Source organism: Rhea americana, unplaced genomic scaffold (genome assembly GCF_003343005.1).
Source record: "Rhea americana isolate MKP2758 unplaced genomic scaffold, rheAme1 scaffold_75, whole genome shotgun sequence".
Lineage (NCBI taxonomy): Eukaryota > Metazoa > Chordata > Aves > Rheiformes > Rheidae > Rhea > Rhea americana.
Genome location: NW_028186923.1, coordinates 3,248,378 through 3,274,510, shown reverse-complemented (window position 1 = coordinate 3,274,510; position 26,133 = coordinate 3,248,378). Strand labels below are relative to the sequence as shown.

The following is a 26,133-nucleotide window of genomic DNA, read 5'->3' as shown; positions in this document are numbered from 1 at the left end:
ACTTGATGGGTTTTATATAACTGATTCAGGGACTTGCAGGGATATTTTGCTTGCTCTAATTGTATTGACTCCCTGTATTTATCCTTCCAGAATTAAGGGACATATTTCTGGGGGCTCAGTCCATCAAGCCAGCCATGACAACACTGCCTTCAAATCCAGCATGCAGATTGCTGCTTCACACCAAAGATGAACAGTAGCAAAGACATCAAAAAGGCTGAGTAATAGCATTAGTGCCTTGCTCCCAGCCACTGCCAGGAGGAAATACATTTATTCCAATCAACAGGTACAATGACAAAAGCACTTTTCAGAAATAACGATTGCATAGTCTTATAATGAACATTTGAAGAATAAAACACAATAACAAATGCTTGTCTCCAGATCTCCAAGCTCTAGCGGGTTCATTAGTGTGCATTGTCCTTTAGGGAGTCATTTTTCACTGCTAATCAAGTTTTGTATACTGAAGATCTGCTTTGGGAATTGGAAGCAGCTGCCAATGGAAATATATTCCAGAGTGCCATGATTCACAGCCTACCTTGCCATTTGGTAACAGCCTCCGAATTGCCACACGATCCAAATGCCACCCAGAATTCAGTCCTCCACCCTTGTGTCCTATGCGAATCTTTTCAATAATGTCACCAACATCCTCCAGCTACAGGAGAAAAAAAAAAAGAAAGAAAGAAAGAAAGAAAGAAAGAAAGAAAGAAAGAAAAATTACAGCATGAACAACAGGTGACTTAAAAGACATTTTTTTTCAGCTTTTCTCCTATTCGCAGTCCCAGGGGGAGCAAACATTATGCTGACAACATCACTACAAACAGCACTACTTATGCCCTAACTTGTATTTAGCTAATGGTCCTCTTGAATGTCTATCTGAAAAACAGAGAAAGTTTTGTGTTGCACTGCACAGCTTACCCACAGCAGGAGGTGGATTCAGCTACACGGCAGCTGTCCTGCATCTCAAGCTTCTTTGTAGCAGTGAAAGTGGAGGTAATTTTTAGAGGTTGCARTGTTGCTGCATCTTGAATTTTCTTTTTATATACCCCTCCTTTTTAAACAATTGTATGGTTAGATGGTTGTGCACAGTTACAATATCGGAAGAACAGCTTTGCGACCAAAGTGCAGTATTCACAGCCTGGCATTTTATAGTCTCGGTTTTGCTCTGCCACAGAATCCAAGTGCTGTTCTGAGCAAGTCAATGACATCAGTATCTTTGGAAGTGGCTATTACTTTTTATGCCTCATCTTATTACTTGAGTAACTCATCACTATTTCATTATTTTTAAGCCACCTCTCTTCCAAAGGCTTCAACAGGAAAAATAGCATTTGCCCTTACGTAGTCTTTTGATTATTTTCATGCAAGCTTTTGTACACTTGGGCTTTAAAAATCCAAAGCTGGTTGCAAAACTCCTTTGCACATAGGAGAAGCACGCTCAGCTGTCTTCCTGTCCACACGGGCTTGATTCATTCCTGCAAACTTTGAAAAAATGAACTTCTCAATTTATACCACTGGACACTACTCCCTTCTTCACTTCTCAGCTGACAAAACTGCCACATCCTAAAGCAAAGACATTGGTGATTTCAGGAGACTCCTGGACTCAATAGGGCTGATCATATATGCAAATTCCCACTCCARCAGATCTGACTTGGTTTCACAGAGCCTGCCCTGACTTTAGACAGCATCAACATCAACTACAAAGTAATTAAATGTTCCAAATTCACTTCAGAAATTCATGCAGGTACACAAATATACACACRGAGAAATTATGTTATTCCTGCCCTGTCCAAACATTCATCTTTCAGTGAGGCTTTCAATCAATACATAGCAGTAATATTCTTGTTTAAAAAGGGGTAGGTTTTTTTGCCCTGCTATAGGCATCTTCTGCAAATCATCACTTGGGAGCATAGCTGAGACCCATCTCTAACTTTCTGTGCCTCTTTCATAAATACAAAATGCAGGGTAATAAAAGCACTAAGACAAAAGGCAATTCTCAGCCTGTATTTCCTGAGATCCCCAAATTGTTTTCAAGGTCTACTGAACTCCAAATTATGGCTCGACACAAGTAGGTGAGAGAAGAATATATTTTGCTTTATCCCCCTTCCTGCAGCAAGAGGAACTGATGAAGAAAAAATGAAGTTTGAGGACAGGTTAATATGATGTTATAAATCTAGAGAGCAAACTGCATTTCCACTTGCTACATCTCAGAAAAGTACTGGTGTTTCAGAATCTATCAAAACCAAAATAAATCTTAGGAAATAAAGAAACAACAATAACAGTTTAAGATTTATACCTATGGATAACTGCAACTTCTGTCATGAAAGTCTCTGTGGAAACCCCACCAAATTAAGTCTTATTCCTGGTTTCTAAGGAATCACGCTGGGGCTTCATTTTATGACTCATGCTCTTGTGGGCTGGAAGTATTTTAACTTGTTAAAAAGTTTATTTTAATATTTCCCTTCAATTATTTTACAAAAACAAACCAAACTTAAAACACAAGCAGCTTGCAAGGCGCTCAGCAAAGTCAGCAGCACCCAGGGAGGAAGGGGAGGGCGTCAAGCAGTACCRAAAGAGTAGGCCAGAGCAGGACTGCTGTATTTTCACTTCTCACAAATTCTCAGCGACAGGAGTTTATTATGAATAGGAATTGCTGAGGCCTGCAGGTGTAGCTGAGCACCCTGACCTATATGCACAGGTTTACTACCTGCATAGGTATGTGCTTCAGGAAACACTTGATAAGGTCTTTCAAAAATATAGCCCCAGATAGTCAAAAATCACAGCGTCTACACCAAGTAGCAGTATCTGTCCAAGAAGACAGAGGTTGCCACAGAGTTCAAACAATGAACAAAGCATCCACCTCAAATGAAGTACTACAGTAGTAGTAAGCACTGTGAACCAGGCCCTTCAACAAGATCTTCTGAAACTGTACCATGAAATGACGCTTGGTGACCTTAAATGAAGGCAATATCACAAATATTTGGTTCGTACTGCCTTTAAAAATATTGTGAACTGTGAAGAAAGCAAACACGCATGCACATAAGGGTGTGAAGGAGAAGGAGACATTAAATCCAGGAGCCACACAGACTAAGATCCTCTCTTTATCTAAAGGTCAAGTATGGTCTAGGAAATGAAAGAGGTAAACTCTCCTACATGTGGACCTTCCAAAGYGCCTTTCAGCTCTGCATGGAAGCGCAAGTCTCCATATCCATGTGTTAGGACATCTCAGCTCCATGGTAAGCTTGCACCAGTCCTTGCAAGACTTGACAGGATGTTAGGCCATGGGGACACTGCGTGACAATAATTTTGAGTTGCTACTAACTGAAGTTCAGTGAGAAAATATTTGCTCCAGAACCCACTAAGTCTGTTGGAAAACAAAGATCTGAACCCAAGATCCAAGAGCAGACCACCCCCTCCAGTTCCAAAAGATGAACAGCTTTCCCTAAAAGAGGAAGATTTTCCACTTCACTCCATTTTGTCTTCCGAATCCCCTTAGGGCAACCTCCGCTCTAAGATAAAAGCAAGAAGCAACTTTGATTTTACCTCCACAATGAACTGGTTCACCGAGTTCCTTTCAAAATACATCCTTTGCTCTCTCTTGTTGAGGCACAGGGATTTCTGCTGAGTACAGATCCCGTCGCTTCCATAGAGAACGATGAAGACATCTGCATCTGTGCCAGCTCCAAAGATATCGCTGGTGTACACCGTGATCTCATAAGGGACAACTGATTCAGGAAATGCCAGAAAATAAAAACAAAACCAACAAAAGTCTGTAAGCAGCAGATCAACACTCCTAAGAACACTATAATGAAACAAAATCTGGTTTACAAAACTCAACGGTTAAAGAAGATGGGGAAGAAATCACACCTGTGGTTATAAGGGTTATCACGCTGCAAGTCAGATTCTGATTTTGGTCACTCCTATAAAAATTCAAAGAAATTTTATTTAACCCTATATAGCCAACTGACCTAGATCCATGTTCATTTACTGAGATTTTGAGTTCAATCATTGGATCAGAAAATGCTCAGTATATTTATACCTGCCACCTAAATTTATTGAAATAGGATTTACTTCAACAGCTCAAGTCTTAAAACAAACCACAAATTCACAAATTTTTGGGCAACCAGGCTGACAGATGAAGCTAAACCAACCGGAGGCAGTATATAAATATTCAAGATAGCCTTGTTGGTAAAAAAATCACTATTACTTTCATCACTGAGCAAGTGACAGAAATCAATCTCAAGRAAAAGAAATAAAACCCTCTGCTAGACACACTTTGATCTGGCGTTCTCATGGTACCACATTCTGCTCCGACAGCATATAGTCCTTAAGAGCAAGGCATACCAGGTAAAATACTGCTAGATCAGTTCTGAATGCAGGACAACAAGGATTAAGCCCTTATGTACTTCCTTACTGTGTTCATTTGGTTCCTCCAGAATGCCCCAATGCMCAAAAATGTTGTGTGTCCTCATGTCCTTTTCTATTTTCACAGCTTCTCAATGCAGTGTCCTATTGGAGCATGATCCTGGAATAACAAGCCTCACTCAGGAATCAGATCGAGGCTCTGCTTTGGGCTCTGCTACCAATTTGCTGAATATCCTTAGTCAAGTCATTKCCCACCTCAGTCTCCAAAGTGAGACAGCATTTGGCTCACAGAGTAGGAAACCTGTGTCTGGATGCCTGCACATCTGACATGTATGTAAATCTCCATTACAGTCAGTTCAGCTATAACCACTAAAGTCAATGGGGTTTGGAGAATGAGTCAGAGGAGCATATGGGGGCATCTTCCGCAGAGTTAGCTGAAACATTCTCCAAATCYGCTGTCTGAGAATAACCAAATATCCATTGCTGATAATGGGAGATTAAACACTTTGCTGTCATGAAGATATGTAAAGTTAGGCGTGTCAGTTGGTAAATTGAATCTTACCCTTCTCTCTTCTAATTCTTTTCTGAAATCCGTAGAAGAAAAATGCGAGGTGAGATGGGCACCACTCATTTATGGCAGGGACTTCTCTTTACCTCATCCAGACAAAAATCTCTGTGCTCCACACCGCTACCCAYGAGCACAGAATTTGACCAGGAACCATCCCCTGCCACCCCTCTCCCATACACTGCCTACTCAGCTTCCACCATAGAATCACAGAATCAGTRAGGTTGGMAGGGACCTCTGGAGATCATCTAGTCCAACCYCCCTGCTCAGCAGGGTCACCTAGAGCATGTTAGACAGGGTTGCATCCAGGTGGGCCTTGAAGATCTCCRAAGGAGACTCCATAACCTCCCTGGGCAGCCTGTTCCAGTGCTCCATCACTCTCTCAGTGAAGAAATTCCCCCTCATTTCCTGTCCCTCGCTCCAATCCTTTTCAGCTGCTTCTCTCCTGCACCCTCCTACGCTGCAGTCGCTTTAGTCATCTTTGCTATTCTTTACACCACAGTGCTTTGAGCTTTATTTCAGATTCAGCATCTTTGGTAAGGTAGAGGGACTGTTTCTGGCACCGTATCTGTTGCTGCTGGAGTAACTCTGATTATGCATATCAGAGGCTAATCATTCATTAAAATCCAGGCTCTCTAAACACAGCTCTCAGGAGAACCGCGATGAAGTTTTCTTCTACAGAGAGTAAGCCTGAAGGTACTTAATATTCTTTGTGCCCAGCCCCAGTGTAATCCACTCTGCTGTGCTGCAGGTAAACTGGAATAGTTTCTCCAATATGTAAGGAAAGAAAAAAAAAAAGGGAGACCAAAATCACATGCTATGCACTTTGAATTAAAAATGATCTCCTCCGCTGAAGTCTGTGGTGCTTGCTTGAATTTTAACATCAGCTTGGAACTGAATCAGCAAAGTACCACCATAACAAGGTCACTAGCAGCACAACTTTCAGCTGTCAGACTCCCATTTCATTTACATGGTACTTTTAAAATTGCATCTCCACAGGCATGATTTTAATTGGGATGTCRATGGCATGTTTTCATCATCTGTTCCTAGCGAAACAATTCTGGTGCAAGTCATCATAAAAAGTCATCAGACCATCTTAGTTACCTCTGGCAAACTGAAASCATCAGGTCAATAATTAGGAAACTAGAGTACAGTAAGTAGCACGATGGGAGCAGTTTAACTGGAGAAACAACCTAAGCTGAAATAGAAGCTAGTGCAAACCTATTTGCCAGAAACACCTGACTGCTGGCAAAAATCAGGTTTACACACACTGCGTACTCAGAGGCATGGCATTTCAGAAACTCTTACATCCTGTGATATACTGAGGCATTAATAAATGCTATAGCCAACATATGCACYAAAATACATATTAACTGGGATAACACACAGGGAAAAGCCTAATGAGAAGCACATGCAAGCTCTGTGAGTAATACTGGCTCTTGTGAACATATTCACTTCCWGGCAATTTCTTCTTTCAGTCTTCTTTCAACAGAAGACTGTTGTGTCTTCTAGCAGAAGAAAGTGCAGAAGGCAGCAAAGAACACCCGTTCTTCTGCTCCAGAGATTTCAGAGAAAGAAAGCAAGACACACTAAGAAATAAATAATGCCTTGATCAAAGCCTGAGGGAGGCACAAAGAGAGATCAATGGCAAATCACCAGAAAAGAGAGATGATTTTAGTTTACAGACTGCTGGGTGTGAGGATCTGGAGACTGGAGGGTAGGCCAGGTAGGCCAGCTAGTGTGTAGGAGACCTTCAGTATTAACCAGTGTGTCTGCAGTAAAGAAGAAGAAGGAGGAGGAGGAGAAAAAGGAGAAAAAAGATGCAAAGCAGCTGACGGTCTTCTACACAGCTATTCTTACAACTACTTATAAAGCAGGAAACTGAGGCAGAAGAAGAGAGATTGGGCAGCAGAGGGAGGTATAGGCTCTAACTTTTGATATCTAAACAGGGGACTTTAGGAGGTAAGGTTCTTGATATAGTCCATGCATCATATACTGAGAAATATGATGAAAACAGGAGACATCTTTTTCTATCAGCTATTTGAGGATTTCAGGCTCTAGGTCCTTAAGTGTGATGGTGTGACTAACTTACCACTTGCCCACAGGAAGCATCTGGCAGGGTCTAGGGTAGGACTCAACTCAACTCTTGAGTCCTAGACCTGGCCCTCACCATCGTGGCATCTTACTTAATGRAGGGAAGAGACAATTTTGATAGTCCCCTGAAGGTGGGCGAGGAAGAATTTGCCAACGACTTGGAACAAGGCAGGCCAGGGAGTCAGGAGTCRGATACAGTCCCTGGGCTGTGAGTTCCCTATACACATTCATGAATGTACACATAAACAAGGGAAAGGGAAGGCTTAAGAATAATAAAAAACAATGTTTTAAGTAATTTATTTCAAGAAAACTGTTTTATCTGATTCTTGATGTCCTGGAGACAGCAAAATAATTTGCCTGAACAGAGAAGCTTGGGGTGTCGTGGCAGACTTGAAAATTATCAACTTAGCACTCAGAAAGAGCCCTCAAAAACATTGGGTTTATACCAAATATTAATTTAGAAGGGAATGAAGCGAAGATAAAGGAAAAAATGGAGAATGCCAAAACAGAGAGACTGTCAGAAAAGCACAATATTTAAGAAATTCTGGAAGAGGATCATTCAGCAAGAGAGGGATGCATAGTGCCAATGGCATTGGGGAACCAAGGAGAATTAGCTTGCAAGAAAGACCACAAGTGTCTGCTCTAACAGAAACATAAATATTAGAACGGAGCAGAATCAAAGGGGAAAGAGGAGACAAGGAAGCCAGCTCAGGAATGGACAAAGGACTTGGAGAAGATAGTGCAAGAGGGAGCAAAAGGACAATCACAGACAGCCACCTGGTTTCTAACTACTCTCCAATTTAGCAAATACAACACATTGAGGAAGGAAATGTGAGCCTAGAGCACCCAGAGGAACTTTCTTGTAGTAACAGGAGTAATTGGCATGTGATATATTTATAAATTTCTCAGAGCAAATTCCAGGGAGAAGCCAAGTCTATAAAACCTATATAAAGTCTATAGTTCATGGAGTTTTATCTTCTGTAATGATGGGTGTATCCTGGGGAAATGGCATTCTGCTCACATGGGATATATTCCGTTGTCTGCAGTTCTGCAGGGAAGATAATTCTCTCAATGGCTCCATCATCCTCTGATTTATCCAGCCAACGGCCACAAGGGAACTTGAGGCACCGTCCCAGGGATGGGGCATCGATTTCCACCCACTCCAGGAACCAGCCAGTTGAACTACCTGTAGCAGGAGGGATACAGGGATTAACCCACAAAGCTTGCACAGACAACAACAAATGAATCTTTGTGCTCCAGGTCTCYGAGAAATAAATCTTACTCTCTTTTGCCAATGGAAGAATAGAGTAGAAATCATAAASATGATAGTGACTCTTCAGGGCTGAACTAATGTGCTTTACATTTGTATTTGCAAGAGACTACAGATGTGCAYGCGGAAGRGATAATTACACCGTCACTTGGATTAATTTGCTCTYGTAATAAGACAGAGAAGTTACCAACAAAGATGCCCCTTCTTGCCCCATAGGGAAGGAATCCATATGTCCTATCACCTCTTCCGCTGTCTGTAGAAGAGCCACACCTATRTCTAGAAAAAGGCAGCTAGCACTTGATGATAGAAACAACAAAACCATTAATAAATAAATGAGACTGCAATTTCAAGTCTATAGACCCTACRTGGAACCCCAAAAGCTACCAGGTTTTGATACATACAAGAATTCTCTCCAGAAAAGCACTTGCAAAATTAACAAGTCTCTTGCAGCAAGACAAAGCTACCTGCAGTTGCCACCACTGTGCTCTTACTGCCACAGTCAGGGCAATGGCATTAGCAGCAGTGTTAGTGACTACAACAGCMAAGGATCTGTCACCAAAAGGTTAAGTCATCTTTAGGATTTTGGAGGAACACTCTCTCGTACAGCACTAGGAAAACCACATAACAAAGCAGGTCATGTTACCTTTGCTGTCATGGCCTATCTTGATCTTTTTCAGGTCTCCAATGTCCACAGACTCTACTGTAAACTCATCTACTTTCCCACGCTCGAATTTGTTCTTGTTAGTCTTTGAGGCCTTTAGGCTGACGATCCCTGTTGTAGCGATGCAAATAGACATTTTTTTAGTGTATGAAATAAATGCTTTGGAAATGTCACCAATGGAATGAGGGAAGTGGCTAAAATGTAAAGAAATGGCTTTTCACTTCAAGATCTTAGCTTTGTCCCTCCCTCACTCTGAATCCTAGATCTACAGCTGTAGCAGCATCCTTGGCCCAAAATACATATATCTCCTTCTTGAGTGATGCACTGGCAGGGCCACAGAGCCAGCACTGTTGCAGYTGCTGTTACAGGTAAGGAAAATCCATTAATTCACTGCCACTCTCACAGTCACCACAGTCACTGCACACACAACTGGCTGTTTCCAAGAGGATTTGCTCTTCAGCTGATTAAATACTTCTGGGCCACTCAGAGAGGCAGCGSAGGGCTGGATTGCAGGAGCACGCTGATTCATTGCTGAGGAAAGCAAATCATTCACCCCATTCACCACTCAGGGATGCAGTCCTCCTCAACTGCGCTGTTTCTATAATTGAAATTAAAGCCTTTAGATCGGCAGTTGGTGCAAATCAGTGTCTCAAAGTTTGACAGCAATTTACAGCAGCTGATCGTACGTTCCCAGCTACCACAATGTACGTGGAGATAGCAAGACCATGTGGTTGYCCTAAAAAGGAAGGAGGAGCAGGTCTTGAGGAACAAAAGGAAACTGCCCAGCCTGTTCAGGCAGTTATATCTGGCCGTCAGGTCCCATCCCTTCCCATCACATAGCAGCCATACCTGTATCATCTTTACTTCCATAGAGAATGATGAAGACATTGGCATCTGTCCCAGCATTCTTCTTGTCCCCAGTTTTCACTTTCACAATGTACGTCGTTGATTTAGCTGTCAAATACAATAACAATTTAAGAGTGTGAGGKCTGAGCAGAAATTAATTCTACTTTTCTTTCCATACATGTGTTTGGTTTGAGTTTTATTTTGATAGGTAACAGCCATACTGTAATCTCTGATTCTTGGCTCATGCTGTGCTGGTTTAAGGGTTGAGCTGGGCTATCTGGTTGCACAGTCCTCTCTTGCTCCATGCTTGCTCATGCAGTACATGCATCTCTACAGACAAGAAATGTGCTCAGACTTCCTATTTGCTTCCTGAGAATCTTGAAGGCTCCTCAAAGATGCCTCTGCCTTCAATACTATTTAATTTAAAAAAGAAAAATCTTTATTCTAGTGGCACCAAATAATATAAGCACATATACCACTTGTCAGAAAGTATATGCACTTTGACATATATCGTTCATGTTCACAAGCACATCCTTCACAATAGCATCATTARGGAGGTTCCTGTAACATCATCATCTAGAAAGTGCAGCACACATAAAAATTATAGAAAATTCTAGTATAATCTTGACTGCACAACAAAAGCCTACTCAAAATTTCCAAAATAGTATCATGCTGCCGTATGTAGGCACATGTATGTCTTTCCAAGACASTGTTCATCCAGCAGGTCCTCCTGAAGTGAACTGCTGACTATCCAGCATTTCTGTAAATTATTTATGTATTCAAAAGCCTRCTGTAGAAGGTGTTAAGGGAGAGTTTAAGACCTTTCACTGCCACTGAAGCCAGTGGAAGTGCTGGGCRCTCAGCACCTTGCAGCATCAGACTCAGGAGCAAGAGGCACAAAGTTGTTTCAAAGGATGACAGATCTAAGCAGCAAGATAGCAAGCAAGACAGATTTAGGTCCCTTCCCTTTCCCTGATAAYGTTTGTTCTCTGCTCAGTTTCATGTCCAAATGTTCAACATCATCAAATGGCTGGGATTTATGACTTGGATTTTATTGACTGATATGCATTTCAGACTAATACGCATTCCACAAACTGCTCTGCAAAAGATGATGACCAAATGTGTAAGCCATTTTCCTAGCTTTTGCACTTGGGTCCAATCTTGCAAGATGATTAAATCACCTAAAAATGAGGAGTGTCCACCCTCGCTGGCTGACATCACACTTCACACTTCATTCAYACCTGAGATCTTCATGATATGGGGAAAATTATAGCCCAGTGAACTTTAATGGCTAATGCCATTAGCATTACTAACCCCATTTCTCTTCAACCCCATACTGGAAGAAGTACAAGACTAACATAAACCTTTTTGTTCCAGGCCCAGCGTTGCAAGAGACTGGCCATCTTTTTCCGAATCTTTCTTTACAAATGCTTCATCCACTGGGACCAACTCCCTGACAATCTGACCGTCATCTTCCTCAACTGCTAACCACCGTTGGCATGGAAAATAATACCTACAAGAATGACAGCAGCACCCAACACTTACACAGGACTTCATGGCTTTAATGACATAAATAAGCACAAATCAAAGGATACTTAAAAAAARAGAGAGAGAGAGAGACTACTCAAAGCTGAACAATACATTTGCTTTCATTCTTGGGTTTTGATATTTTTTGTGTGAACTTTACCCAGAAATAAGTTAGTGAGCACTTATTGACAAGCGCTCCTAGTGACCCGTGAGCCCCATACACCCGACCCTTTTTAGTTTTCAGTTCCAAGAGAAGTTAAATAACCCAGGAGAAACTCCAGYCTCCCAGGTAGCACATGTTTACAAACAGCAGACCCATCCTGAGGACCTTACCAACAGTCCCACCCACCAAAGCATTGCAGCTTTAAGCATGTGACTTCAAGCATGTTACAGCTCAAAGGCAAGCTTGCATTTAAGGTTTTAACAGCCTAGACTTGCTCCCTCAGCCACCTGTGAAATTCATGAGAGTTTGCTTGGATCGGGACTTGGCCTTGGTGCAGCTCTTTGTATAGGGACAAAACACAAGGTGGGAGGTCAGGTGCCTCCAGAGGGGAGTCTTGGGAGGAGGCTTGTGAGTGCAGATTCTGTGAGGGGAGCTCTTCAGTATGGAGAGCATCTCCCAGGAAAACTGGAGGAAAAGCTGAATTTTCCTTCCAAACACTGCTGCTTTCTAAACTTCGGGGATGTTGGGACAGCAAAACCGCACACAGAGGTACATGAGGGCGATSCTATACTCAATTTAACAGCACAGTTATCACAAGACTCCCAAAGGATACACAATCACTTTGAGTTAGTGAGGAGGTACAGYTATGCCTTTCTGCATCTCCTCTGCCTTCCTGTGTTTTTGCAGGCTCCTTAGGAGAAYGAGCCCCCATTTCTGACCACATGAAAGCGGTGTGACAGGCTGCTCACGTGATGCTCTCCTTGAGATCAACAATCTCTACTCTCTCCAGGAACCAGCTTGGGCTACCACCAGAGTTGTCGTGGCGGATCCGCAGCTTCTTCAGCTCACCCAGGTCAATGGCCTTGATGGYGAACACATCCTCCTGTACAGGAGACAAAAGGCAAGTGAGTGGGTTTCCCAAAATAAGGCCAGCCGGGGTAGAGGGGGGGAAGGAAGGCAGTAGCTGGGCCAGGGTAATTTATTTTCCRTTAAAACAAAGGATATCTGTAAGTGTCCCTTGTTTTCCTAGGGCTGTATGTACTAATATATTTACAGAGCTGTGAGCTCTCCCATTAGCACTTGCACTTAGCTCCTGCAAGGCAGTGACAACCACACAGCYCTTCTCTTCTTTCTTTACCTTGTTCACACATCAGCTGCCTCTAGGTTTAGCTCACCTCTCCTAAATCTGTCCGTCCAGAGTTAGCATTCTCCCTTACAGTTTCTGTCTGGGACTGACCACAAATGTATTAACTCTATGGAAAYTCTCCTGTGTAGCTCCATGTGCTTTATTTTAAACCACAGGATTTTTCCCTTTTGTCATTTCCCACAACCATGAGGTCATCCATTAGCAGTATTAACATGACAGGATGGGCCTTGTTATCGTAACACTCTAAACACCTTAATGTGATTAACTTGTTGGTAGACTTTGGGTTTCTGCTTCGAAGAGCAGAGGGCGTTAAACTTGCAGCTTGGAGTTCTTCCCACTGAATGAAGAACTGTGCACAGGTTGCAGTTTCTTCAGTGCCAAACTCATAAATCACAGCTAATAGCTTATTCAACAGCCCTAGGTTCTTTCTACTGATTGCAAGTTTTCCACAGCTGCTTATTGTTTCTGTAATTTTTCGTTATTCAAAATTATTCCTTGAATAATTTCTGCTAGTAATGGTTGCTTGTTAATTGTTCATAAGCATTTTATAAGCATTTTTATGGCAAATATTAAATCTACAAGACATGTTGTTTAATTGGATTGGATTATAATGTAATTATAGCACACCATGTGATATTGCTTTTTTTCCCCTGACTGGCTGAGTAGAACATTTAGAACCATATTTGCAATCTAAATACTGACATACTTGAACTGTCTTAACAAACGCTCTCCAATATTAAAGTTTGTTAAAGTTTGTGGCTTTCAAGTATTCCTGGCAGGAAATGTTATTACCAGACTGCTTACAGGAAGCAGGTCCAAAAGGTGGCTCCAGTGCAGAAGAGTGTTGAGCTTATTTTTCAAACAAATTTCCTCTAGAAAATGTTTTGAGGCACTTTGCTTTAGATAATATATTTAAGAAATAAAACACAGCTGAGCTGCAAACTCAGAAGAAGCAGCCAAGCCTTACTGAGAAGAGACAGTAATGAATGACCAGCTTGGGAACTGAGAGAGAACTCTGCCAGCTTCCTCTTTGCTCCAGTGACGTGAGCTCATGCATTACCTGGCCCTTTTCAAACTTGTCGAGGCAACTGGACCTTTTTAGCTGGCGTTCACCCGTGTCTCCTCTTCCCACACCATAGATGTTCAAGAAGACATTAGCGTCAGTCCCAGCCCCCCACACATTCCCAGTAATAACGTGTACTTCATAGGTGTTCTCTGCAAGTGAAAGTGCAAAGATAATAATATAAGAAATAAGTGGGCAGAGGGTCTTGCAGGCAGGAGACAGGGGAACAGTGCAGCAGGCAATCACAGCTATAAGCTTTAATATCACAAGTGCAGAAAAAGGGAAGAGGTAAACTGGGAATGTTTTGGCTTCTGGGAGCTTACTAGGTACTTTCCGGTCTTCTCCAGACCAGTCCTTGTGAAACCTGCAGCAGTGCTCTAGCATATTCCCATTTCAGTCCATTTCTTCCACCCTCTGCCTGAAGTTAACCACCATCCTCTTCCTTAGCAGAGCCAAGGGACCAATCCATAGTTTAAGCTACTCTGCAGACCTGGGGCAGTCAGGTGGCTGAGAGGCCAAATGCACTCACACAAAGCACACAAGGTGGTTATCATCCTTCATGCGACTGTTGTATCTACACACACATGCACATTGACTCTGGTATTTACCCTCTAGGGCAGATTCTCCATCAGGTACCAGCTCCACCACAAGCTCTTTGTCCACTTCATCTCTAGCCAACCAGCGGTGTGCCACAAACATGTAGACATCCATTACTTCTTCTGCCTTAGCTTCCTCCTCTTTCTCCTCATCAGACTTTTTCTTTTTCTTCTTCTTCTCAGGCTCCTTCTCTTTCACGGCAAGCCGCTTCAGTGTGACACTTTCCAGAAACCAGCCATCCCCAATGCCTTTTCCATCATGGCCTATCCGAATCTTATAGATCTTGCCAACATCTGCAGCCTCTATCTGTCACCAGGAGAAAGTCAACACCCAACAGAATATAAGACATCTTCATTTCAGAGAGAATTGTTACCAGTGTTGTCTTAAAAATGAGGAGCATCGCCTTCATCACCCAAAACATCTGACTGAAGAAGCCAGGATAAGGTCACTTTTTTATACAAGTTTACCTTTACTTTTTCCTTCTTATTTTATTCTTTCATACTTCCCATCACCAAATGTCATCTGAACAGACTGACCTGAAGACATACAGAACAACTATGGCAGATTGAATTCGTATTTACTGGACTCTCCACTTCTCTATTGCTCTCCTCACCAGTATTGTCTCCATGTTGTCATTAAACGTGAATATACCAAATATTGAACTAGCTTATGAGATTTTCAGTGCATGAATTATTTTTTTGAATGAATGATAAGATATGTTCAATATATAGTATGAAACACAAACCACAAAAGAAGCAATAATGGTATAAGGATAAGGCACTAGATGAGGACTCAGAAAACCTAATCTCTGACAGAGATTTCCTGTGCGACCTTGGGCTTGGTCTGCCCTTCTCCTTGCTTGTCATCTGGAAAATGAGAAGAGTATCTTCTACTTCACTAGGGTGCAGAGAGGATAAAATCCATTAGTCATTATGATGCATCAGTGGCAGAAGGCTATATAAGAAGGAAGATTTCCATCTCTTCAATAAATACAGCAGATAGATTGTTTTAGATTATTTGTCTAGATTGTTGTTTTAGATTATTTGTCTTGATTACTACTAATGAAGTTGAAGAGAAGGCTTTACTGCACGCAGCCCCTCAACAACCAATGACTTGTTTCTGATGATTGCCTATGCCGATAGGCAGTGTTTATGTTACAAAACTAGGAAACGTTTGCTTCAGGCTGAAATTTGGCAAATTGGCATAGAAGGTTTCAGTCTAGAAGCATTTCTTTTTTCCTGGGTAGATTAAAACAAAATCAATTGCACACAGGATGCTTATCAGAAAACTAAAATTGATCCAGCTGTCTAGGCATAAAGAATGTATCTTTCTTTATACTGCTTCACTCTTAAACTTACTATAATCATCCAGCATGCCCTGTCTGTAACTGATGGTATTTCCTATTAACATGTAGCTCACACAATCTTATTCCTGCCCATATCTTTCTGTAAATATTCATATCATGAGAGAGATAGAGGATCTGTCTCTTAATGCTTTACAGCTTCTCCCTTGTACTCTCAGAAAAAAAAATCACAGAAATTGGGCAAAATTTTAAAGTTCAGCAATAAACATCCAAGAGAGGACATAAACATGGCTCTGTAAACAAAACATTGTACGTATGGCTTTATTATAAATCAGATACTGGCTAATAGCTTTTGCTTATAAATTTTGGAATGCTTATTTCCTTTAAAATGAGAGAAATCTAATTTTAAAATTATGATATGCTCATGTTAGCCTCGAAGCTTTTCAGCCCTGCTCTCTATGGGTTGCTCAGAAAGAAGTGTGACCTCCACGATATAAAGCTGCTCAGTGTGGGCACCTCTTGAGTGTCAGCTTAGCAGAGACCTTCTGGACCACAGTTGTGGAGCGAGGTGACTAAATCCCACTCCCAGCCAGCAGAACAGAGGTAACAGTTAAACACAGACACGGCTATGAATTGCTCAGCTCCTRTGTCAATGAGGACACCTAATTAACGGCCAGACCAACAGCCAGAGGAGTGGGCTGCACGCGTCAAGTGCCATGACCATGCAGCTCAYGTTAGTCTAGTGGCACAGGTAGTACCATCCATGGGGCCATCACACCTTCATAGAAATTAAAACTGCAAATGTTTGCAGGATTGGGCTGATGATAAGTATCTGTGGCAAATGGTGTGTGTGACTAGAGGCAAAGTCARAAGAGAGCAATTCTATATATTCTGTATGGGGTTTATTTTTGCTCATCTAGATTAAGAAAAAGGACAATATTGTATGGTCAGGGCAAAATATAAGCTTAAAGTCTTTCAAAACCTAAAGTGAGTATCTCCTTTTGGAAGGAAAGGTAAATGAAAGCAGTTGCCAGACTTTCCTCTTGTATAACATCTTTGCTTTGGGTTGCTATGATTACAAAAATCACTCCAGGAAGTGCAAAAAGCAAAAGAAAAAAGATGGATAAAGGAGAGATGATACAAAATAGACTTGACAATTTTGTTGAAGTCAATTATTTTGATAACTAGCCCAWTTATTTTGTTGATGTCTAAATTTTGGCCAGTCGTTTTTTTCCCTTCATAGAAGCATCAAAGGCTGCCTTCATAATACCTTGAAGGTATCCGTTGCTCCCCGTTCAAAGTTGTTTGATCTGTTTTCCAAGGTGAGCAATTCAGTTTTTCCAGTCTCCCCATAAATCTGCATGAAGACTTTGGCATTGGTGCCTGCGGCCCGCACGTCTCCGGTAACTACAGACACCTCGTAGTTTATCACTATTCCAAAAATAAATCAATTAAATCAGCAGAGAAGTTCAGATACAACATTCCTGAGGGCTCAGACTCAAAACGAAATTACCCTGTCTTAACAAATGACCGTGTAGCTGAGGCAGCTGTCTGTTTGCTGTTACCAAGTGGTATGTGAGATAACATGACTATTCACTGAGGACTGCTAACCTGATGGTAGTTTTCCCTTCTACAAGAATTAAAGTCGGATCAGAGGGGTACAAAATAGAGCTTTAAAAGGGGCTTTCAGTTCACCATTAGCTATAGAGTGGTTAAATGAGCTCCATAATACTGGAGATCATTTAGGGATGATCTAGGGAAGGAGTTACACAGAGCAGAGGAACGAAAGAACATCTTTCTTCCTCAGGATCCCAAGGCAAATTTTAACCATGATTTTAAAGAACATGAATCCACCGACGTAAGTCAAATGGACATGAGCCAGGCACATGAAGGTGAAAAAGGCCAAACCCACTGATGCAGTAATGAAGAAATGCATTGCCTCACACTGGGTTAAACTGCCCAGAACGCAAATTCTTCCTCTAATCACAGGAACTGGTGATRGAAAACTCAGCGATGTTTCTCCAAGTGCTGTTTTTTAAAAATCAAAACGACAGAGTAATTTCCTTTCTTCACCAACGTAAGCTGGCTGGCACAGGCACTTTTCATTTAGTGCGGTGGGCTGATCCTTAAGAGGCCAATAATACTCAAGTATATAACAACCACACGTTTCTCAGTGTCTTTCCTCACATTTCTCAATGGGGACAATCTCACTTGGGTAGACCTCCACTTCCACCCTGCCGTCAGCCTCATCTTTGTCCAGCCACCGGTTGCAGGGGAACATGTACTGCTTTCCCTGGACTGGAACCGTGATCTGGACGCTGGCCAGGAACCAGCCGGATCGGAGACCCACGTTATCATGACCAATCAGTATTCGGTTGATCTTTAAAAACAACAACAACAACGACAAACCAGAAGGGCAGGAAAAAAGCAAGACAAAGACATTTACTTAAYGCATTAAAATCTATTTTCCCTGGCAGTCTGTTCTTCCACTGTGTAGATGTAAGTCATTTCTATATATTTAACAATAAACTTAAAGCAGGCACTTCACATACCAGCAGATACTATAGGTTGCAATTGTAATAGTCTGTGCAAAATGTGTTTCTTAATCTCCTGCGCAAAGGTCAGTCTCATACATCACATATGTTCCTTAGCAGTATATTGATTCTGAGACAACTAATGGCATGAAGCACAGAGCCACCTGCAAYGATTCTTACCTTTCCAATATCCATCATATCTAGAGTAAATTCATCCACTCGTCCACGTTCAAAATAGTTGCCTAGATCATTATCAGAGACTAAGAGAGGCTGTTTGCTTGTGTCTGCTTTTTCCCCGTAGAGTTTGATGAAAACTTTAGAGTCTGAGCTGGCACCTGGAATATCTCCTGTCTTCACGCTGATGTGATAACTGACATCTGAAGTGAGATCAAGGTACACAGTTCAGACACACGACTTATTTTCAATACTCAGTGAGGCRACCAGCTTCAAATACATATAAGGGAGGGGGACTTCAGCTATGGACACAGTTATGACTTTGCTCCTCCAGTCATGCATCCAGCATCTCTGTGCCATGCTGAAGAAGCTGCTGTACCTTGGAGTTATTCACCAAAATATGAGAGATGCAACAGATGCACTAATTTGACAGAAAATGTCTTACATCCTTCCCCCTTGCCATGAGATGAGTATCAAGCCATACAAATGAGCTTAGGCAACTGAGGTGATTTCGCCTATTTTTATAATTAAATTATAAATTATTAATTAAATAATTTGACCTTTTTATCTGTAACAAGAAAATCAACAAAAAGTATCTCAACCTGAGTTCAGTAAGCAACTTTTTCTAAGGAAAATTTTAGTATTGGAGACCCAGTCCYCCAGAAAAGAAGGGTCTAATCTTTTTAGCAGTTCTTTTCCAGGAAAACAGTATTATTCAATAGGATTTACTCTATCAAGGCTCCGGCAAKTCAAGATCATTCAGAGATAGCTAGAAAAAAAARTAATTTTAAAATAAATCACAGCATTATAGAGCAAAGTTTTTTTCTACATATAYAGTTTTGCAATTATTTTCTTCTATGCAAATTAATCCTGCTCATAAACCAGGATTTAAGGGTCAGAGGCATTTCCCCCAAATGACCCACTGCAGTTYTCTAGATAAGCATGTAAAAAAGAAAAGTAGATTTGCTGTGAACTGACATGAATTAATAAGTAGAACAAAACAAGTAAATACGTGCATACAAAGTTCAAACCCAGACCTTCTTCTTCCCAAGCTGAACTCACTTTTTAGCATCGGTGACTCCCCAGCAGGCACTAATTCTCGGACAATCTGACCATCATCCTCATTTTTGTCAAGCCATCTGGTTTACAAATAGAAGGAAGTTATCTTTGAATAATTAGGACCTATTAGGCCTCTTAAAGTCTAGGCTGGTCTGTGTCTAATAAAAATTCACATACGCAGTCAGAATGATATTTTTAGGTGGCTCTATCTCTATTGAGGTTGCAGGAATGTGACCTGACCCTACAGCAGGCACACTTGAAACCTGTAGTTTTCCCAGAACAAAGATTACCAGAGCCCTGTTTGGCGTTCAGTAGATAAGTGTCTCCGGTGATTTCCATCTGTCTGGAAACAGCAAATGCAATCTCAATAGGCGCCAGTTACGCCTGTAAATTCTGAGTATCTTGAAACTACTGACCTTTCTTGACCCAAATACTTACTGCCTTTGTAATTACTAACTTTATTACTTACTGCCTTGATTACAATCTTTATAACAGCAAAGTTACTAAAATCTCTCTTTTCTTTATTTAATATTTTTTTCTCTAGCTTCTCATCTCTCTTCTCTTCCATATGGATAACCAGATAACACTTTCTACTCCACCAGGGAGGAGCTGAACAATATTGTTCCTGGTTAGACTGGACACGTGGAGATAGCTGACACTAGTGGAAGGAAGAATTTCTCTTGTTTCTCGGCATTAATGTAATGATCCAACCAGCCTTGTTAATGAGAAGAGCTACAGCACAAAGCTAAGTGTGGCCATAATCGCAAGAGAAGGAATTTGAAAGGAAAATGGAGAACCWATTGGTGTCTGGTAACCACCAGAGCCCTGGCACAAGTTTCTCACTTTTCACTTCTAACCCTTTTTCCCGGCTTACTACAGCAGCACACAAGATACTCCTGCAACCATGCATTTAGGGTCAGGTTTCCCACACCAGTGCAGGGGGCTACTTCAGCACTTGAACAGCACGTTGTGCGGGCAGAAGTGGTCCCCAGAAAACCTGTTGTTGTCAGGTACACAGCTATCTCCAGTACTGTCTTTTGCCATTAAAAATACTGCTTAGCATCAGTGCAGGGCGAAAAAATGACAAGTGAGCAGGCCCTGGCAGRTCCTGCAGAGTATTTAAGTTGCTGTAATAATTCTTGTAACTAGAAAGGGAAAAACAAAGCCCCACAAGCTGTTTCTTTTTAAAGGCAGCCACACAGTTATGTGAACGACAGCAGCTGAAGACCTGTTCCTGCACAAACACAAGCAACACATGAACTACTAGCTGCCTGCAACATTGCCTTGCCACACACTTTCTTCTTAACGGACCCTCACACCAAAAAAGAGGGGATTCCCAATTAAGTTTCCACCTTTGATTTTGCTAATGAACCACTGCACAGGGAAACCAGTGAACGACCCTCATGACAAYGTTTTGGGGAAGTGTGCTAACAGCTGGATCTAATCCCTCTTTGGTATCTCACTGGCAATGAGCCAGCACAGCTTATTGTCATGTTCACTTAGCCTTAGCGATGGTGACCAAGAGGTAGCCCGATATACTGGAASACAGAGGATGACACATTTCCATTTCCTCCATCTGAAGAAATACCATCTTTTCAGATTCCTCCTCTTCCTTCCCACGCACAGGAAAACAGTATGCACCAAGAAACCATGCAGAAAAAGCTAGCGCTGGGAAAGGATGCCAAAGATGAGCTAGAGCAGGCCGATCCCCAAAACTCCAGCAACACAGTCACCATGCGAAAGAGAAGTGCATGAACCACCCATCACACAGATGCACACACACACACATCATTCCCATTTCCCCTACAGGCTTTCGCTGGTTGTCAGGTACACACCCTACCCCTACACCGTATTCTTCCCTTTCGCTCTCTAAAGCTGGCTGATTGGAAAGCATTAAAAGCTAAGCGGATCAGCATGAGGTTTAACACCATGTGAGGTCATCAGGTGCAATGCTTTGCCTCAGTGGAGGCTGAGGGAGATAGCAGGGACAGAGGAGCAGAAAAACTGGTGGGGAAGTCTGTGAAATTATGATGAATTGAGCAAGGGTGGAGTGTAAGGGCAGAAGAGGAGCATGCCAAAATCTCATGTCGTCTTAAGAAAGGAAGGCTTTAGAGAAATTGATGTTTTGGGGTTGGGGGGAGGGAACTGTTTACCTGTTAGAACTGGTCCTTAATACCTTTGTGTCRTGTGGTTCTTGATGCTGGCTCAGGGTTCACATCCTTGGACAGGTATCCGATGACCAAGGGTTAAATCATTACAAAAGTCAAGGTGCTTCTGCATACGTGGAATTTAACTGGGAGGTCCCACAAAATCAGAGGCTAAACTCCACCTCCTCAAGACACACTGAATTCGGCATGACCTTCAGGAAGGCAGAAGTCCACAAGGTGCTACTTCCACTCTCCTGCTGCTGTTTTTTGTCTCCTGCAAGCTTCTGATTCTGCTTCCAGTGCACATGTTGTTGTTTCTGTCACCTTCACTATTGCTGATGCCTTACAGAAATGGGGAATATTTGCAGGTGAAGGTGGCAGGATCAAAATACATTCCACAAGAAACAGATCTCTGTGCCCAGGAGGGCAATTTCTACCTGCTTCATCTCTGGAGATGGTTGAGAAAAATGAATCCAAAGTAAAGATCAAAACCTTAGATAAATAACTTCCCTCTACCAATGTTGGCAGCTGCTAATGGCAAGGGAAGGAGTTTTTCTTGGACTGGAAGAGGAAGATAGGGGATTACCCACAGAAGTGACTTAAGGCTGCTGCTCTTGAAAAGGCTGCTTGCTTCATTTGAGTCAAAAGAATAGCCAGATGTGGCAGGAGCACTATTCTCTCATGAAGACAACTTCAGTGACAAAGGAAGCATTTGGATGAGCAACATAATTGTAKTCCTTTTCTCCAGCACATATGCTGCAACATCCTAATTTTTCTCAAATGTAATTCCAATAGCATATCACTGAGCAGCAGATTGCAAGCAGGGGTTTGCAGTCTTATGCTGAACACAAATGGATTGACACATTATGAACATATCATTCGACAGAAAATAGAATTTTTCAGTGTAGTGCCATCATATTCCTAGTACAAAAAAACTGTAGAAATCTTTTATTTTATCAGATCCTTAGTTATCTCCGATTAGGGTCCACAATTTTGACGTATGTGACACACGTCACTATGCCTTTTACAAGGTGTTCATGTGTCCTGTATCACGCACTTGGTTCTGAAAAGATGCTGCACACCCTCTAACCCCCAGCTGAGGCGACAACTACATAAAAGTTATTTCAGAGGAAATGTCTAAGCAGGGGTTCAGAGTGTCAGGGAAACACTGAAAAAATCTGGTATGACATCATATATAACATTTTTTATCTAGTAGATGATAGTCCATGTGAACTAGAACTAGAACGAATAGCACATCAGACACCCATTTGTATTTGTTAAGTGCACCTGTAAGTGTAGCATATATATATATAAGTATATACAAAATGTCTAGACATTAGAGGGGATTCTATAAACAGAAAAAGGTTTCTCTGGATCCTTTGTATGAGGAGCACTTGTGGCTTTTGACTGAATAAATGTTCTTCCACAGGGGCCTGAGGAACTCGTAGTGCATCATTCCATTCACGGCTTGTCTGCTGCTCTGTAGAGAATTAACAACATTGCCGTATGCTTGCGCTGGAGAAAAATTAGGATGTTGCACTCCATATGCTTAGAAATATGTAACAAAGTATCACTGAAGATTTCAGTAGAGCTGTAATGATTTATAGCATATAAAATTCTATTCTATCATGAACCCATGACTTTGCCTGATTGAAAATTCTTTCCTGTCTGGGATATAAATGTTATGAAAAATAGGCTATTTTAGAGAATGTCAGCTTGTCCATTCCTGGACTTCTACAGAGCCTTGAGGAGAAAATGAAAACTGAAGAACCCACTTCTAAGTTTCAAAAGGGTTCGTCTCCAATTCTGGGGTGAAAGGTAAACTTCCTCATTCAACTTTCCAGTGGTGTTCATAAATATAATACTTAAACCACATCAGGCTTTATCAGGTATAAATGGTTCGGCTGTATCACTAAGTGATTCAGTGATCAGTCTGAAAAAAGCATGACTATTATAATGTCGAGCGGTCATCAGGCACAAACAGCACTGCAATGCGTCTGAGTGATGAACTACTAATTCTGCCAGGAACACTTGGGGAAGCTACTTAACATCTCTTTTGGAAGCACAGTTCAGATGACCACTTTAAAAATCACTTACTCCAAGAAGAGTTACAAACCATTCTCTTTACAGCCAACTACTTTAGGAGKTGCAAGCACAGGCCTGGGAATCATAACTCCTGGCTTCTCTTCCTGAATCTGACACAAACTCACAATTAATCCACTTAGTTTCTCTTTATCTCTGCTGGCTCCCTTATAAAATGAAGATAGTTTGTCTCAGAGCATCGTTGTGACTATTAGGTAAAAGATGCCCTTACAGAGTCATAGAAAAGCCTTTAAATTAAAAGAAAAACCATAGACATGTTTATGAATATGTAAATAATAACAACAGAGACTTCAATGAGTTATAAGCATTTGGAGATTTGTACTGGTATCTTTGGGAAATTAGATACTATGGCAGCTGTTTAGCCAGCTCTCCACTGTAGTATTTGCTCTCCACATCCCAGTATAGCCTAGTTCTTACRGAGGTAAGGACCTCTGGAGGCTTCTGCATGGGTTAGATGTGTTGCTGGTGGAAGGTATTTTGTCCTCCAGTTCATTCACAACAGTGGCTAAGTGACAGCAAATCARTGAAGTAGTGTTCAATAAAGACACAGCAGCAGAAATTATTTTTCTCCAGACCATGTGACTRTGCTGCATAGAAGAGTAGAAGTTGATCTGGTCTTGGAGATGAAGGCAATGAGAAYATCAGCATATCCACTGTCTGGTCACAGACTAACCAAGCAGAACTGGAAACTTCCCCAGTGTCCCCAGGATGAAATCTCTAACTAACCTTGCTTTCACTGGCTCATTAAGAGAGGGTTGCTCTGGTTGGCCAACTCTTTACCAACATCTCAGTTCTGAAGAAGCCAAYAAAGCAAGTCCCTCTGAGCACTTGCCAAAGCAGCAAGGATAAAAGCTGTCCTTGGCCCACAGGACTGGAGGGAAACATCCAAATGCTGCAGGTCATGGAGWTGTATATGGAGGATGCAGTGGGTGAGCACCTTTGCCCTCAGATATCTCCAGACTCCATGACGACACCTGTAGACTGCGATGATGCCCTAGTCTCTCAGGAGACACAGGCACCAAAGATAGTGGTAGGGAGCAGCTTTCCCCTTGTGTGGAGGTGATCAGTCATGTTACCTTCTCAATCTGAGAGGAAGGGATAATGCTGGTACAAGGACAGCRAATGCAGCTACATGAATGACACTATTCTCACTTGAGAAAGATARGAAGAGTGGAATCCCATCACTTGCTACTTGAATGTACCCCGTGGATACTTTGGGGCTAAGGTTTTGTTGGGGAGTTCTCCCTCCCTTTCATTATCTGAACTCAGGGAAACACTTCCATGTACATCACCCTTAGGGGAATGGGTTCATCCCTTGGAGCTGAGGGAAAGCAGCTAGTTAAATGGCCAAAAAAGGAGAATATTCAGAAAAATCTTTAACATGAACCAGCTGCACAGTGCAGTTAGACACAGAAATATCTCTGAAGAGCCTCAGCAAAACAGCTCTTCACATGGACATTTCATGCCCAAGTAAAAACCTGTCTAGCTTGGTTGCTTAACTCGGTAAAACATATGGTTGTTAAATATGTATCAAAAGACAGCAATGACATAACATGGTGGTTTGTTCGCACAAAAGGGAGRGACTTGCCTGCTTTTCACAATCAAGATGGCACTGCATCTGCTGCTCAGTGCTGTCTCCCTAGAGACTTTGCCTGCTCTCTGATGTGCTTTAGCAATGCAGAGGGTGTGGATCTGGCTCCATGCTGGTTTATATTAGGCTAACTCCCCTGATCATAGTGGAATTCTTCCTGATTTATAGTGACAAGCGACAAGGAATCAACATTTTACCCTTGTTGGCAATTTAAGAATAATTGTGTTTGCATTTTACAAGTCCGCTTGTCTCCCAGGAGGCAGCTTTTTAGAACAGGAACTCAACGTCATTCAGTGGAGCTCAGTGAGCTTCCATCCTACAGGGCTGGACATCCTGCAAGGGCAGCTGGACTCTCCAGGACACTGAACTACATTTAAGTTGGTCTCCTGTGTTTTCACCCAGTTCTCCCTTGTTTGTGCTAAGATGTTGAGGCAGACTCTGGTTAATGCTGGGACAGACAGTGCCTCTGGCTTCCCCATGGGTAGCCTCACTACAGAACACTCCTTCTGGACACTTGACTATCTAGGAAAGAGAAGAATAGATTTGTAATTCACCCATGAGGGTGAGTCACAGCCCTGTGCCCTGCAACTCTCTATCTCTGCACRAGATGCATTTCCCTTCATGCAAGGAGCTCTCAGGATGGCAGCATAACAATCTTGCATTCTCCCAACACAGAAATAGCATCCCATGGGAAGATGGGATGTGCATGTGAGGGACCAGGATATGTCCCACATATGCAACAAAACTAGGAGGTTGCAACAGGTCACAGAGTGTGTTTCTGCAGCAGGCAATTGCAGTAACACTGGATGTGGTACTGGAAGGTTGCATTTTATCTTCAGGAAATTGTCTATATTAYTGAGCTAATTGTTGCAAAGTTCACAGTTCGGACTGCTGTTTATTTGGTATCTCAAACCTCCCAATCCACACATTTTG

General features: G+C 41.9%; 1 protein-coding gene across 1 annotated transcript in view; it reads right to left on the bottom strand.

Moving 5' to 3' along the window:
* LOXHD1 (lipoxygenase homology PLAT domains 1) overlaps positions 1 to 26,133 on the bottom strand; it is a 139,812-nt gene that overhangs the window by 55,698 nt on the left and 57,981 nt on the right. The window contains exons 15-27 of the mRNA XM_085322174.1: positions 19,363 to 19,439; positions 18,307 to 18,503; positions 17,780 to 17,972; positions 16,863 to 17,023; positions 14,301 to 14,595; positions 13,690 to 13,844; positions 12,232 to 12,365; positions 11,157 to 11,305; positions 9,796 to 9,900; positions 8,929 to 9,057; positions 8,037 to 8,201; positions 3,535 to 3,716; positions 533 to 649 (exon numbers count right to left, since the gene is read on the bottom strand). Coding sequence (XP_085178300.1) covers positions 533 to 649; positions 3,535 to 3,716; positions 8,037 to 8,201; positions 8,929 to 9,057; positions 9,796 to 9,900; positions 11,157 to 11,305; positions 12,232 to 12,365; positions 13,690 to 13,844; positions 14,301 to 14,595; positions 16,863 to 17,023; positions 17,780 to 17,972; positions 18,307 to 18,503; positions 19,363 to 19,439 — 2,059 coding nt within the window. The remainder of the gene's footprint in view (positions 1 to 532; positions 650 to 3,534; positions 3,717 to 8,036; positions 8,202 to 8,928; positions 9,058 to 9,795; positions 9,901 to 11,156; positions 11,306 to 12,231; positions 12,366 to 13,689; positions 13,845 to 14,300; positions 14,596 to 16,862; positions 17,024 to 17,779; positions 17,973 to 18,306; positions 18,504 to 19,362; positions 19,440 to 26,133) is intronic.